Source organism: Lycorma delicatula, chromosome 2, assembly GCF_047948215.1.
Source record: "Lycorma delicatula isolate Av1 chromosome 2, ASM4794821v1, whole genome shotgun sequence".
Taxonomy (NCBI): domain Eukaryota; kingdom Metazoa; phylum Arthropoda; class Insecta; order Hemiptera; family Fulgoridae; genus Lycorma; species Lycorma delicatula.
In genome coordinates, this window is record NC_134456.1 from 175,887,626 (window position 1) to 175,905,172 (window position 17,547).

Consider the following 17,547-nt stretch of genomic DNA (forward strand, 5'->3'; position numbering starts at 1 on the left):
CCACATTGATTTCAAGATAAATATAATAATTAGGCATACAAAAGACATTTTACAATTTTTTTTTTTAATGGCAAATCTCTGAAACACTTCAAATTCTTCTATATTTAAAAAACCCCAGACTTCAGCTTCATGTGCACACTATTGATATGCAGAGAGTACACTCACTGCCCACTTAGCAGACATCAGAATTTTATTTTGGACATAGAAATTACCCACCATTTTTTAATTCCATTTTATCTGTTGAATCCCTATCCATGAATTCTGAAGGACAGCAGTGCATTATGATGCCTAAATACTTATATTTATTAACTAATTCTGTGGACTAATTCTTCATTAGCCCATTTCCAGTGTTCATTTTTTCCTAATTTCACCTTTTTATCACCCTTTACTCGCCCATTAAATTATTATTATGAAATAAGTTTAACCCAGATCTCCCTTTGACGTTAATAACTTTACTTTTGAGGATCTTAACTCAATAGATTTACTGACATTACTATCCTGATATAATTCTTGAGGAACAGGCCGCTCAGCTGCTATTTACACATTGAAATTTCCTATTAAAATAACTATTTTATTCAAACAGTATTCCTCAAAATAATGCCCCAGCTTGAAAAAATCATGATCCCCTGAGAAACACACACCTCCTCCCCCACTGATAAATTTGCGAATAAAAAATATTTATTACCATATTAGAAATTTTAATTATAATTCTACTTCCACATTATTTAGCCAAATATTATCTTTTATGACCAATTTATAACCTATTAATACTCCCTCTTCCCTTTGACCTATCATGAACTGATTCCCTAACTGCTGGTTTCCAGCCCAATATATATTCCTGAAAAAAATTTGAATACATGTTTCCACAATATCACTTTTAACATGCTTTTCAACAAGACCAAAAATATCATGAACCCTTAAGATAATGAAAGAAATTAAATGCTTAGACTCTGTAGGTCAGTCTGGCATATGCCAAATCGTTACTTATGCCTGTCCTCCATTTTCCAGTTACGTATAATATTATCCAAGTTTGAGAAGTCGTATCCAGTAGCACCGATTGTTCACATATTCCGTCTTCACAGTCTGCTTGCAATCTTTCATTGTAAATATTCTCCTTTCCACCCTTAAATTTTGTTATATAATAAAGACTTTTATCAGTAACGCCTTGTTTAGTTCATTTTTAGTTTCAAAAAAATTTGGACTCGCATTTCTTGTAGTTTCTCAGAAGTTCCTATGTACTACATATTCTGTTCAGTTTAGTTTAGGCACATTTTTAAAGATATCACAATCATCTGGGATATGTGCAGTCACTGCCCTGTCTATGATTTCTTCCAAGGGGATGTGCACGATTTACCCAAATCATGCACGTACTTATTCCCAACATTACTTAATACTTTTAAGTAATACTTAATATATATTTTCAACATTTCTGCATAACTTTTTTAACAAGTTGTATAGTATTAAAATCAATATCTTCTTTGGTTGCTAATACTGCTGACTTTCTTAACTAACAGCCTTTTGTTCTTGTTCATACCTATGTCCCTGACATTTCAAATTGGCTACTTTTTTTTTGTTTTCTCAAATTTAATAATTGTTCTGGTGAACTTTTGACTAATTTCTTTTTGCCAGTGAAAAATAATTCTTAATATTAGACATAAATACACATTCAACTATTTAATATTTCACAGTTTTCGTTGAAAAACAAAATTAATATAAATATAAAAAAAGTATAATGTTCAAATAAAACATATAATACACGTTTATTACAAAAAAATAAAAGAAAACACTGTGCAAGTTAATTTAATTAATCAAAAACTTGTCATGTCACGATAATTTTAATATAATTTATCAGAGCATTAGATAACCACATGCACTCAGTATGAATGCTTGATCTCAAATCTAACCTTTCATGTTTGTAAGGAAGTTTTAAGCAATGCTTTTTTAGGGGTTTAGCTTTAAAACTTCTTGGATGTGCGTTATACAGTTAAACTGATATTAAATATTTTTGAATGCCTTTGTTTATCTAGTTACTGGCCTTATTAGCTACCTGTTTTAAAGAAACTGATTATAACCTTAGCTCATCTAATGTATTTACAGTCATGTTAAGTGAACATTCATTTAACAGTTGTCATTATTTTGGCTAATGAACGTATTCATTTATTTGTTGGTGCAACCTGTATTTCTTATGGTATGGAATTTTGCTCATTATAATGCAGTTTACTACACAAGCTTATACTAGTATTTTAGTATTTAATATTTATGCTTTAGTGTACAATAATAGAAATTAATTGATTACCTCTGCATTTGATTTGGCTTTGAGATCACGAACACATAAATTAAGTGGTTCATCAACTACAGTTGTGCCATAATTTTTGTATATGAGGTGGCAGATGTCTGCCTTTTTAGGTTTGCGTCCTCTACGTGGTCTTGCATTATCTAGTGTCATCTCACCCATATAGGGTAGGTCGGTATAACGTACAGTTGGTGCATTTAAACTTGCTGCATAATGATCTAAATATTCAGCTGGAAGTGCTTGATGATGAAATTTTAGTTTCCATCTTGCCCTTCTTCTGCTCCTGTTAAAAAAATTGTTATATTTTATTAAATATTTAATTTCATAATTATATTAAATATATAAATTATATGACAAATGGTGATACGTATACATTAATGGAGAAGAAAGCACTTTTCCCTTTAAAATTCTTTATAGTTACTATCATTAGTTAAATGTATAATTTAATTGTTTTTGTTAAACAGGTTGTTTTTGAAACAGGTAGAAGATTTTTATGAAATAGGTACTTGTGATATGCGATACCACTGGAATTCCACTAAATATCAATCAAATTGGTGCCTATTCAGATTTATATTTGGAGTACTTAGTGGAGTTCTATTTTGATGAAAACAGCTCTAAGTTTTCCTCAGTGCTGTTTGTTCTAGCAGTTTGCACTTCCCCTCAGCTTCTTGATATATTGTATGTAAGTATTTCTCTCTGTGCTCGTCACTTGATGAACCCAGAGAGAAATTGATGAACCCTGTAATTAATTTTGAAATGTTACATTTCAGCTATTTCAAGTATCATTATACTTGTTTTTTCATATTACTTTCCTGACATCATAGCTCTAGAGTTATGCTGCAAGAAGGAAAGTATGGTAATCAGTAAAAAATGGTTTTTTATTCATTTCTTGACATTTCGATGCAGGGACCCCAAAAACCAAAAAAAGCAGGGGTAATATTCATATGTATGTTAGTGGTGTTTGAAGCTTAATGTTTGACTGGAGTAACCGATTTTGATGAAATTTTGTACAGATTTGTACAGAGACTAGTGTATATGGGACAATTTGTTGGTAAAACTTTGGGGGTCAATATCTCCAAGGTATGGGTTAGATAGATTTTTTGGTGTCAGTCTTCTCAAAATTTTGCAAATAAAACCCCATTTTATATTAAGCATGCATGCTTATCTTACCATTTAAAAAAAAGAAGATACTTAAGGGGCAATATTGGTGGTGGGGCGCTGATCAAAGTTTAAAAATATCAACCTTTTGATTTTTTAAAACGTTTTTGGTTTATTTATATGTATATTGATACATACAAGGTGTGTGAGAAAAGTAATGAAACTGACTTTTTACTTAACCAAAGTTTTTATTTTTTTCAAACAACAATATTATCCCCTTCAAAGTAGTTCCCTTGGGCAGCTATATACCGGCCGAGTCGTAGTTCCCAATCCTGGTAGCAGCGTTGGAAGGCTTCAACTGGTAGGGCTTTTAACTGGTCAGTCACAGTCTTTTGAATATTCTCCAGAGTTCCAAAATGACGTCCTTTTAAGATGTGTTTCAATTTTGGGAAAAGGAAAAAGTCACAAGGACTCAAATCAGGTAAATAGGGGGTTGAGGAACCGTAGGAATGCGTTTTGAGGTAAAAAATTCTGTGATGGAAATGGCCGTGTGGGACGGGGCATTGTCATGATGAAGTATCCACTTGTCTGCAGTGTGTGGTCTCACGTGAATCACTCTTTTCCTGAGCCTTTCAAGGACACCTTTGTAAAACACTTGGTTGACAGTTTGTCCTGGCGGAACAAATTCTTTATGCACGATACCCCTACTGTCAAAAAAGCAAATCAGCTTGGTTTTGATCTTTGATTTGCTCATTCTACATTTCTTCGGTCGAGGAGATGATGGAGTGTGCCACTCTTTGCTTTGCTGCTTTGTTTCAGGATCGTACTCAAATATCCACGATTCATGACCTGTGATCACACGATTGAAGAATTCTTGGTCATTGTCAGTCCTCTCAAGAAGATCAACGCACACGTTTCTTTGATTGTCCCTCTGTTCTGTTGTTCTGTTTTCAGCACCAATTTCACACAAGCCTTTTGCATGTCCTAATTGTCTGTCAAAATTTGATGTACGGTGAAAGTATTTAAATTTAACTGTTCACTCATCATCCTTATTGTTAAACGACGATCTGATCTCACAAGAACCCTCACACGCACAATGTTTTCGTCAGATTTTGAAGTTGAAGGGCTCCCTGAGCGAGGTTGATCTTCAACGTGTTCTTGGCCTTCCAAAAATGATTTGTGACAGCGGAAAACTTGTGCTCTTGATAAGCAGTGTTCCCCATAGGCCTGTTGCAACTTTTCAAAGGCCACACTTGCAAATTCCCCAAGTTTAACACAAAACTTGATTGCACAACGTTGCTCTAAATTCAATGCTCCATTTTCGTAACACAACTTCTTTGATGGCACTATCAAAAATAATGTGTTGGCTGAATGGAGTTGAAACTCATACTGAGCATGCGGAAGGGATGAACAAACCGGTCTAGCACAGACTGGTAGACACAGCATTGCCAGATCGCTCACAGTGTTACCAATCTCATTACTTTTCTCACACACCTCATATAAATACAGGTTGATAAATTAGTGAAGTGCATTATCTTTATTTTGGTACATGATAAAGAAGATAAATAATAATATGCAGATATAAAATTTTATTAATGGAATTAAATTTTTAAAAAATCATTCAGGTCAGTTAAAGTAAAAGTGATAAGAAATTTAAAAGAAATAGTGTTTAAGAAATGAGAAATCAAAGAATAGCACTCCATGTACATAACCTAATGAGTTGCCAATTTTTATATTTAAAAAAATATTAGTTGAGGTTATGTTCTGTTGTCATTAACCATTAAAAACTTGATACAGCATACAGTAAACTGCTTTCAGCATGCTTAACTCTGATGATCTTATTAAGTGAATGTGACTAGTCAATGGAGAATGTATTTAATCTTACTTCACATCCTGCAAGTTGCTGGATGGTACCTCCTGAGTCATTTCAAGTGTTGTGAAACAAATTGTAAGAGTTGAAGTTTAGCATCCTACTCAGGATTTAAATATATTTATATATATATTTTTTCTTAGTAATAAATAACTTGTTTTATTATAATAAATAAATAAAAACCGAAAACTGGATTCATAAAAAAAGTATGATAAAATTAGTTACTACCTAATGTTACATAAAAATATGAGGGATTTATGTTTAAAACTTAGATTGTTGTTTGCTGCAAAACTATTAGAAAACAGAATCATATATTATTAATCTAAATAAAAATCAGTTAGGTGAAACAGTTATTAATTAATTACTAAAAGAATTATAAGGTAAAATTAATGCAGCAGGTGACAGTGCACATCCAAGCATAAATAATACTTAAACTAAACTTAAGTATTTTAATGGAATGTTCTTAGAATAACACATGTATTTTATATTTTGTATTTATTGCAAGTATTGGGCAAGTACATAACTTGTACAGCTAAGATTTAACGGTTAGTAATTTGAAGATCATGAGTTTTTAGTAAGATGATCGATCTCATGTGTTTCTATTTCATCCTGCCGTAACTCACTCTCTCTATACTGTATGTAATGTATACAAGTATTATAAAAGTATCATATCAATACAATTTATGGCAAACGCTTAGTTTTCATTGAATCAGAGTTTGCAAGACATAGTAAGTTGCTCCATATCAGCATAAGAAATGTAATTAGCTCAAAGCAGCAGTGAAATGTATAATTTAAAAGGTATTAAATATGCTTGTGGACTTAAGAAAACCCACAGTCACTAAATTAGGATATTTGATTACTATTAAAAGGGTGAAAGAATCAATTGGAACATTAGAACTACTTTGGTCGTGCTTTACTGAACTGTGTTAATTGTTATATCATTAATCCTGAGACCAATTTTAATTAAAAGGAAAAGGCCACTTGTATTTATAGCAAAGTGATTAAGAAAAATGTATTTTCATATTTATAATATACGTCTTTCAATTGAGTTAGCAGTAATTTTTGAAGTTTTAAGTCAGCAGGTTGGCTGAGTGAACCAAATTTTGGATACCTTGTTCCTTTAATCTTAGTTATTTCTACTTTTCTTATGATGAATATATATATTGTATATACACACACATATACATGTACACGGTGTGGTATCCCAGAAGGTGATGGCCAACCTAAGGAACTGGTTCAGGACATTGAAATAAATAAAAAAATTATCTTGACAAATGTTCAATAGAATTCATTTTCTTGCTTGTCAGTTAGTGTTTTTTCGATAAAAGTTTTCATTTTAAGATGGATTGTGATATTTTATTGAAATGGGATGTACATGTACCCCAGCAACATCAACAAAATAAATAACTAACAATTTCAGCTTTAAAAATTCCAAAATGGCGTCTATAAAATTATTTAATTATTAATAACTCTGTAAATAGTTTCATCAAGTTATGTTTTGTTAGATAAAATGTTAAGCCTTTTGTTTTGAGAAAAAGAATACCGTATTTATTCGAATCAGTTGATAAACAGCTGGGATTGTTAAAAAGGATTGCAAAGATTATGTGAGAAATGAACACAAAATTGTTAGATTGTAAAATTTTTGCAATCCACTTCAAAAATTTCAGCTAGATCTCAGCTGTTTACCCATTAATGTAAAATAAACTGTAATTAAAACATAAAATATATTTTTACTGCAAATTGGTCAAAGAAGTTGTAGCTTTAAGACAAAGATATAATAACATATAAAAGAGGGCTTTTATGTGTTGTATATATATCCCTATGGAGGGCCACAGGAATATATTACGGGATCCATATTAAAGGTTCCATAGATATCTTATGGTCAATATCTGCCAACCAAATCAAAGATGCAAATCACAAAAATATTACCAACAACCCTTTATTGAAACAGGATCACTACTAATTCACTTGAAAATTATAAAATCTCCAAACACAAAATCAACTCAATCAACAATAGTAGTTGTGTATATTTAATGAAAAGAAACAATCCTCCTTCAGCACACTTTTCAACTGTATTTTAAATATATGCCTACCCAACCTAATAAAAATACACATCAAATGATGGGTGAGAACAATAGCACCAGTCATTGAAGGTGGCCAGAAGAATAGTTGAAAGCATTATGACCTTCATTTTGTTTGGTTTGTCATTTAAAAATTTATAACTACATAAATAATTATTATATTCTTGCTTTTATTTAATTTTATTTTGTGATTTAAAAGCACTTACCTTACTGGTTTTGTTTCATCTAATTCATTATTAGGTACATTTGTACTTGGTCCCTGCATCTGAAAAAAAAATTGAATTAGAAATAAATTTATAGAATTAACATATATTTGTGTATTAAAGATTTTAGAAATTAATTTTATGTCCTTGAATAACTTTGCTTTGATTATAAAATTTGTTTTATTCATTCCAAGTATTTTTTTATTAATACTTTTTCAATAGTTTTTACTCCATACTTAACTCATAGCACTCAAAGTCATACATAACAGCAAATACTATTTGGCATAAAAAAATTATTAAAAACTTCCTTTAATTTTTATATTTTAGTATTGTTGAAGGTAATTATTATTAATGAAAATTATTACATTTTCACGCAAATCTTTTTTTTTGTTTAAGAATGGTGTATGCTAATTAAGTGTGAAATACATTGAGGGGCATTAAAAGACTTCTTTACACAATTTGTAAAATTGCCGGTTCGAGTTCATTAGTTTTTGCATTTGTCATATTTCAATTTCATTTTTTTTTTTACCATTTTATATTTTTTACATATAATGTTAACATTATGCTAGTTTTAATCATATAAATATTTTACTTGTATGAATGTGATAAATTACTTTGGGAAAGATATTATACTTTGAAAGTATTTCAACTATATATATAAATTAACTGAAGAAGAATGAATTCTGCAATATTGTATTTTATTTGGTCAAAAAGATCAGTATTATAATTGCTGTTACTAAATAAATTTAACCAGCTAGGAATCCAATCATTTGTTGGCATGCACCCTATTGCACTGCACAGGTCTTATAAAAAAAATTGTGACTGAAGGCTAGGAGTGAGGGAATAAAAAGTAGATTATACTTGTAGTCAGACATGTGTGTTTATGTGTATTTTTAGAATTGTTGCCATGTAATACAAAATATCTATTTGGTAACATTGAAATTGTAATTTTTGTTTGTAATTCTGATTCTGTATTTTGTGAGAAAAGCCATGATTGGAAATCTAAAAACCAATTAATGGGTCCGGAATGGAATGGAATGGAATGCAAAGTTGGCAGGAGTCTATTACTCCCTACTTTATCGCAGAACCTGGACAGAGTCCCTTGCTGCTGGATCATTCTAATCGGGCTTGTTTTTAAAAGGGTTATTTTTTAATCACGGATCTAATTTTTCAAGTTTTGTGTATTATTATTTTAGTGAATTTAAGACGGATTTAATTGCATTCCAATCCGTTGTTAAACCAGCGTTATCGAACCCATTTCATGGGCCGACCGCGGAAGGCTAGGCTTATAAAGCCTGTCCTCCCGACGTAATTCCCCTTCAGACCGTCCACTGAAGTCCTTTCGGTGCTAACTCTTTAATAGGCTAGCAGGAATACGCCACAACGGGGCACTAGCTATAAGGAGGGAGCAATGCGTCCCCTTTTCCGGAGGAGTCGCAATTGCTGGGATATTTTGTCTTACTGTAAGTTTTTTTTTTTTTTTAATTTAGACCGCGTTTTTGTTTTATGCGCGACTTACCGTGTTTGACGTCTTCAAACTATATAACTCGCGAAAACTTTTCACTCGCGATCCCGGAAACGCGTCTGACGCACTATTCCGTTTATGGCTCATGCGATATGGAGGCCCCTAAGCCTGGTTTGTCGATTTTCGGCTACCGCACCACACCATCACGGTGGTTCGTCCAGTACGGCGTGAGGCCGCTTCCTTACAACTGTCGGAGTTGGGTCCTCTCGGCAGATGTCCCGAAGATGACTGTGTTCGGACACAGCCGCTCTCCCGAACAGTCTGCGCGCCTGCGCCACCCCCACCTCGGACACGGATTGAAATCTCGCATCAGATCGGAGAGTGGCGTTCCTGACGAACCACGGAGCTCCAAAGATCGTCCGCAACGCGATGTTTTGGACGGCCTCGATCTTCTTTTGAAGCGAGGAGCTCAACACTGCCCCCCATGCCGGGTAAGCATATGTTAGAATCGGCAGTACGTACAGCCGAAAAATGAGGAGCTTAGTTGCCAGTGGGTACGGGCTGGCACTGTTCAGCACTGGGTATAGCGAGGCTCTGGCGGCCTTAGCCCTCCGGGTCGCATAATTTACATGTTCGCCGAAGGTAAGCCGCCTGTCCAACACCACCCCCAGGTACTTAACTGTTTTCTCAAAAGGGATTTTCTCCCCTGAGATTTCCAGCTCTCTGGTCGGTTTTCGTGTCTTGCATGTGAACATCACGGCCACCGATTTTTCACCGTTGACCCTGATTCTCCACATGTCGAGCCACGGTTCCACTAAGTCCAGCTGCCTTTGGAGCCTCCGGACCGCGTAATCCACATTTGCGGATTCGTAGAAATATGCCGTGTCGTCTGCATAAAGGGCCGTTTTGACCCCTTCCGACAGCGGCATATCGTTCACGTACAAAGTGTACAAGAACGGGGAAAGTACTGCTCCTTGGGGAACCCCAGCGGCTATTCCTCTGGTGGAGGAAATCGTTTCCCCTACGCGCACGACAAAATGTCGGTCTAGCAGATATGACCGCATCAGTCTGACATAGCGGTAGGGGATCGCCGATCGTGGCTTGTGGCCTTAATGGCTGCGGAAACTTCCGCTTCAGTGACTTGGTCAATCTCTAGAGGGGCGTCCTCCACCTGTGAGAAATAATCTACAAGAAAGGATTCCACCTCGGTTGTGTGCTCGTCGTTCGGGGCGGGAGGGGGGTTTGGAGTGAACTGCTCCTCCAAGGTATCGGCGAATACCTCGGCCCTCTCCGCCTCCGAGTATGCAAGAAAACCTCGCTGCCCCACAACCGGATGGCGAGGCTTCTTCCCTTCTCGCAGTCTCCTGTTCAACCTGAACACCGAGGAGATGTCGTCAGAGACCGAGGCGAGGTATTCGTTCCACGAATCCTCTCGATGGCTTTTTAGCAGTTGTTTTACCCTGTCCGTTTGATTATAAAAGGCCCGCTTATCAGCGGGGGACAGGGTGATTCGATATCTCCTCCTCAATCGTCGTTTCTCCGTTATGGCTTCGGAGATATGAGGAGGGAGGTCGTTTCGAACAACTGCTCGAGTCTTGGCCGATGAGCTGCCTGCCAGGGCCTCGGTCATTGACGACGTGACGCGCCCGACAGTGTCGTCGATTTCCTCCGGGGTGTTCAGGAGCTCAGGATTTACCGGCCTGTACTCCCGCTGGAGGGTTTCGTAGAACCTTTTCCAGTTAACTGACCTTCGGGGTATAGGCGGGGGATCTCGGCCACCCCCTGCCTGACCTAGTTCCAACAGGACAGGGGAATGGTCCGAGCTGAGGTCTTGTATCGTTTCAATCATGAATGGGAGAGTACCCCCCTTCATGACTGCGATATCCAGCACGTCAGGCCTAGTTAATGGGTCCCATACTGACCAAACTTTGCTCTGAAGAAATGTAATACACTGATGGTTTTTATAAATTAAATAGGGTTTAATTTTTATTTATCATTATTATTCTCACAAGTATGAGTTTAATGGGCAGAGCCCTCTGTCTAGACAGGAAGAGTGAACAAAACAAGCCCTGACCAGCTAAACATTTCCTGATCACGACAGGAAATAATCACAAAGTGATAATTGCAAATAATCACATAGTGTGGACGAAGCTGTGAAGGGAATGCTAGTTAGCTGAAAAAATCTTAAATTTTATAGAATTATAGATTCAATAATTTTGAATGCTGCAATGAGGATGGCTAATAATGGACACCTCAACTTGACTAATTTTTTTTTTATTTTCAACAATGAATAATTTCTTTTATTTCCTGTTTATCAGTTTAGTATATAGTTTCATATTTTTTTAAAATTAAGTTATTATATATTGAAATCAAAAGAAAATTAATATTATAATAATCTTTATTAATGTTATTTTAATAGTATTTTTTTATGGCATACTGTAATTATTGTAAATTGTAATTTCTTAATCTTCTGTGAAATATTCCATCTTTCCTTTCCTTTTTGGGTTTTCCCATTTCAAACATGGTTACCTCCTGGTTCTTTCTCCATTAAATCTTGTTTTCATGATTCATTTTGTCAGCCTTTCATTGATCATTTGTACTATGTGACTACTCCACCTCATGTTCTCAACAAGTCTTATCTGACAGGATTTGTCCAAGCTTTACACATTGTACCATTTCTTATGCGGTTCTTGTTTTACTCATTTATCTTCTTCAACATCTCATTACTGCTCCTGATATCATACTGTTATTTTCTTATTCATTATATCAGTTCAAAATGCTTGGAAAAAATTAATTTTTAAAGTATTAAATTATTTATCAGATATATTCATACAATTATTTCTATAATCTTTATTTTACCTTCTTGATATCCTTGCTTAGTGACAGGATTAATTCAGTACAAGATGTTGCGTAAAAGAAGTAGTTTTTCTGTGTTGCATGATTTCACACGTTTAAAAAATGAGTTATACATGTATGTTTTGACAGATAAATATTATAGAACTAAAACTAAATTAATAAAGCTGATAAAATTATTATTCAAGTATAAAGAAAAATGCTTTATTTTATACATATCTGTACATATTAGAAGTTTTAAAAATATTTTCATTAATAATAGTATTTATAAAAACATATTTATGCAGATATTGCATACATAATTTAAATACTTTATGAATATTAGTTTCAATGAATTACAAGTGCAAGCATTTTTTTTAAGAAAACAAAAATTAATTCAAATTAGTAAGAACTGCAGAGAAATTCTCTGGTATTAAAAAAATGTTTAAACATCATTCCTTTTACTGAAAAATTGAATCATAACTTTCTGACATTTGTGAATTTATATAAAGATTAATACTTTAAACGTTTTCATTATAATATGTTAGAAAGGTTTGAGAATTTTTATGAGTGAGACTCGGCATGAGGTCTGTGTGGTTGGCATTTTGCCAAATACACATAGTAGTTCCAAATACTAATAAACTTTTAGTGACCAATTTACCATTCATCCTACTCCTTTTCAAGATATTTTTTTTTATCAAGAGATTTCATATATCCTTCTAAATTTACCTCTTAACAAATGGCAATAGGTCAGATTCTATTGTTAATGAATTTACATATAAAAAAGAATTGAATTTAAATTATCATTTATTTCTCTTGGTATCTTTTTTCTTTTTCTTAACACTGCTTGAATGTGAAAACAAAATTATGAAGTAGAATTTATGTGTTTTTTGCTCTCTACATTTATCTTTGTGTACACGCACATGTCATGTACACACACAAAAAATTTGTGTTTACTGTAGTAAGCAAAATTTTAAATAAATAATAGAAAGAAATTTTGATATTAAATAAATTCATTGAATGTTCTGGTGACATTTAATGTATCAGGCAATTTGTTAACTTTTTGTTAAAGAAGCCTATGATCCAGGTGTTAATGTAACATCTTTTGTGTACAAATGAAATGTGGAGCAAACTATATAATGATTGTTACCTGTACTTTAAATTTTGTAGGTTAGAATAACTATAAATTCGCTTTCCCCTGCTGAATTAATACAGTATATATAATCCATTGTTTCACAACAAAAAGGGATGAATTAATGGATGGTTATATTATCTGTTACATTCTTTACTTTGGATATAAGTTATGTAAAAACACTGATATAATACAAGTAAAACATACTAATGTATGTAAGACTTCAGGTTTAAGATGGACTAATCACTAAAGAGTGCTTTCATTGAGACTAATGATGTTTAATATATTGTCAGTCCTTTGTGTGAACAGATTGAAAGTGTTGCTTGTAGGTCTGATATCACTTGTATCTTGGTGGGTTTAGGGCAGTAATGCACAACAGTGTATTTAACTAATGATGGCAATGAGAAACCACTTCATTCCTTATTTTACTTCCCATGCCAAGCTTATTTTACAAGCCTGGAAGGGATTTATTATTCTTAAGAAAGGTTATGTAGGTTTAGAAATTACTTGTGAATTGTGGTGCCTAAAATTTCCTTCTGTTGTGAGAAGGACTTTAATTTTCACTAAGAATCATACCTAACTTTCCTGTATGGTATTATTCAAATGTTATCACTAACAGTTGGTTACATTCATTTTAGGAAGAATAATATTTATAAAAAATCTATCAATTTGCTAATGATAACATGATATGGTTTGAACATCATACTGTAAAGTTAGGTATGATTCACATTGAAAAATGAAACTTTTTTATGGTACTTTTCACAACAAAATTCATTTACAGACACCATGAGTCGTGAGCCACTACTAAAAATTAAAAGAAACGTTTAATATTTATTTTTTTTTACAGTAGTTTTGCTAGATTAACCTGTTTTCAAAAAATTATAGTCGACAACTTGATGGATTCATAACTTGCTTAGCGAGAGGAAACCTGTAGAAATTAATACTTTAAGATTAGGTATTCATTTTCCTGATTATTTTTAATAAATTAAAAAAATTATTCTTAAACAGTTCTCAAAATATTTTTTTCTTTTTTGGGTTGCTTTACGAGTCTTTTAATAAAAAAATTTCCAATTTTTATAATTGATAACAGTTATTACAACAGAAGCAATAACACATGCACATAATAATCTGCATTATTATAATGGGTAATCTGCATTCTTTTTAGCCACTATTTCGAGAGTATGGGGAATAATGAACAACCTTGAGGAACTAGCCTCTTGAAGTCTTCTTCAGCTTCTACACAGAGGCTGAGGCCACCCTTTTTTACTATATTCTGTGCTAAATTTGAATGATTACAGGCTTTAAAACAAATCATACCATGTCAAGACAGTATACTTTTTGTGTCATAAAAATAAGCTAAACTTTTCTACGGTTTCCACTGAAGAGCCTGACAAAGCTCTTGTTAAATCTTCTTTTCTAGGTCTCATAGGCAGTCTAAGGAAAATTATCATTTTTTATAATTAGAAAGACTATATTCAGGAACTATTTAAAATTGTGGTGAAGTACTTCAAAGTAAACAAACATAATTATGCTCCAAAAATGTATGGTTACCTTTCTTCTAAGTAAAGATTTTAATTTTGTACGTCAAGTTCTGTCTTGTACCTAATGACTTGGAACTTAGCTACAAAAATCAGACAGGATAGAACAAAAGGTTTTTTGGCTGAGATGATAAACTTGCTCATTCTTAAACATAAATTTAAATGCTATGAGGTCTATGGATATTTTATTTTTTTAATTAAATTTGCTATATATAATTGTTTACATCCTGAATTAAAGAATTATATTTGTAGGCTTATTAGTTTTATTTAATTTTATTTATTAGAGTAAGAATTGTAATTTTTTCTATTCTTGGTCTGAATAATAATAATAGTATAAAAGCCTTAATTTCTTATTGGCCCTTTGCCGACTCTTCTGAAAAATAATTAATTTTTTTGGGTTACTAAAATGTTGAATAAATTATTAAATTTGTACTTGAAGTAAAGTTTTTTCTTTTAATTTCTCATTATGTAATGGTTTAATTCATATGGAATTGATTTATCTAATATAAAGCCAGTTGAATGAAATGTCTAATGTATGTTAAATTATTCTGATTCATTGTATTCAATTTGTATTTATTACCGATGTACCTATTCATTCACATCGATACCCCCCTCATTCATTCATGTGTTGTTATATATGAAATCCTATGTTAATCTGATTTAACCTGTAATAAATATGTCGCTTTATTTAAACAACTAAATAATAAAATTTTTCTTTTAACTATTTTAACTGAAAATTTCTATTCTCCATAAGAATGTTTTATTCAAATAAATTTCTGAATTAATTTGTATTTTACAGGTAAATTAAGATAGGATAAAATTAAGAGAGAGATTGGTAAAATAAGATTTCATAAAACTTAATGGTAATGTTGTATTTTAATGTACATAAGATCTTATTGCATAAGATAGGGTTATTCATAAAAAAGGAGCAAATTTTAAATATTTATTTCTAATGAACAACAATAGATAGAGACACATATGATACATCACTGAATAGAGGAAAGTTCAAAGATTTATTTTACACATTCAACTTGAACATCATTTGTTATGCGACAAACATCAAATCGGTGGTCCATTTCTTGCCACATATGAATTAACTGGTTCCTGGTTATTGAATTCACTGCTGTAACAATTTGATTTCACAGATCATGAAGAATAGCAGGCATAGGTGGTACATGCATGCTGTGTTTTATGCACCTCCATAGATAAAAATCGCAAGGGTTAAGATCTGGTGACCTTGGAGGCCACTTAAGATGAACAAGATCATGTTACCCACCTTTTCCAATCCATCATGCTGGATAATTGTATGATTGAATGTCCTGCAATGCCTGAAGTAACTGCAACTTTTGCGGCTTCAGATGCAGATGCTGAGATTGTGGTTAATTGAAACCCAACCACCAAAGAACACCGGTATGTAGTATTCAAATCCGTATAAATGTAACTGCCTTTACTAGGATTTGAACCTTAGAACTCTTGACTTCAAAATCAGCTGATTTGCTTACTCTAGCACACAAAACGACTTTTCCTGTGCCATCGCCATTTTCTCATAAACAAACTACAATGCTGCTGTATGGATGGAAATAATACTTAAGACTTTCTATTGTCATTCATTAGAAATAAATAATTTAAATCTGCTCCTTCTTTTTGAATAATCCAGTATTGAAGTGATAAATAACGAAATTATTGGTACATATAAACACTGACTTTAAATTTGTTTAAATGTATTGTGTAATAAGTGGTATTATAATTGAAGTTAAATTAGTAAATTATAAATTCTGTGGGCTATCTAGGATTATACTTCAATAGACAACTGATGTGGAATAAAAATAAATATATTTTTTATTTTGTTTGGTATATGATAATTCACTATATAGATCAAGTCAGTGATGTGCTGTTCCATAGATAAAATAAAAGGAATTGCCCCCATCTAAATGGATTGAGAGAAACAACAGAAAATTTTTGAACAGAGTAGCATCACAAAATTCATAATTATAAAATTAAAATTAGAAGTGGTTAAAATCAATATTTTAAAATGTAAATATATAACATTATATTAAAGTAAATATATGAAATACAAAAATCTACAAAATCAACATTTTTCAGGTAGGCATTAATGAAAATTATTAATTATTAAAAAATTCAGTTTTGTTTTCAATTAATTTGGTTAACATTTTTTATTTAACATATTGCTGTTAAACGTGCAACACATCTGATAATCAAAAAGCTGCATAAATTTTATCAACGCAGTTAAAGTTGCCTGTAATTTTAAAATTAATAATATAAATTACATTTTGTGATCTGTTCGAATTTACATGGTCAAATTTTGGCCATACAAAATTTTCAGTTATCACACAGAATTTTTTTAGTCAAAAACAGTTCTGTACCCTGTAACAGAATTCTATTACAATATAATCATCACTCTATACCTTTAAAACAAAAACCATTTATAACAGTCTACGAATAGTGTATACGTCAGTAAGGTTTAATTGAATTTTATCGACAAAATAACAAACAGTCTTACTCCATTCTCTGTCATTATATAAGCCGATTGAAATAAAGATAAAAAGAGATATTGGTCAAGTAAATGATTATTAAATATATGTTCACTGCTATTAACTAATTATATAATTAAAAGTACTAAAGGCCTTATCGCAGGATAATGTTTTATTTTTTCGCAGACTATCATCTATAACGGAATTTTCATTAGTTATAAAAAAATGTAATTTTTGCCATAGACTGTTACTCATGATCATTAGTCGCAGTAGAAAAGTTATTATTTATTTTAGTAAAATAAACTTATTACAAAAGCTATAAAACTGACTTTAAAAAACTCCTGAAAAAGGTGCAAATTAATGCTTTTTCAGGTCTTTAATTCTAGACTTTCTGAACTTAAGAGTCAAATTAAAAATAGCTATCCACAATTTACAAGAACTTAATTTGGCGCCGACTTCAAAAAATACAAACATAAAAAAAAAATAAAACAAACATAAAAAAATACAAAGAGTCGAAATTTAAAGAATTGAAAGAGCCAACCT

The 17,547-nt window shown here is 32.3% G+C and overlaps 1 protein-coding gene across 1 annotated transcript in view; it reads right to left on the reverse strand.

Annotated features, from left to right (window-relative positions):
• LOC142319437 (uncharacterized) overlaps positions 1-17,547 on the reverse strand; it is an 87,207-nt gene that overhangs the window by 9,846 nt on the left and 59,814 nt on the right. Inside the window, exons 2-3 of the mRNA XM_075356718.1 lie at positions 7,549-7,607; positions 2,297-2,576 (exon numbers count right to left, since the gene is read on the reverse strand). Coding sequence (XP_075212833.1) covers positions 2,297-2,576; positions 7,549-7,607 — 339 coding nt within the window. The remainder of the gene's footprint in view (positions 1-2,296; positions 2,577-7,548; positions 7,608-17,547) is intronic.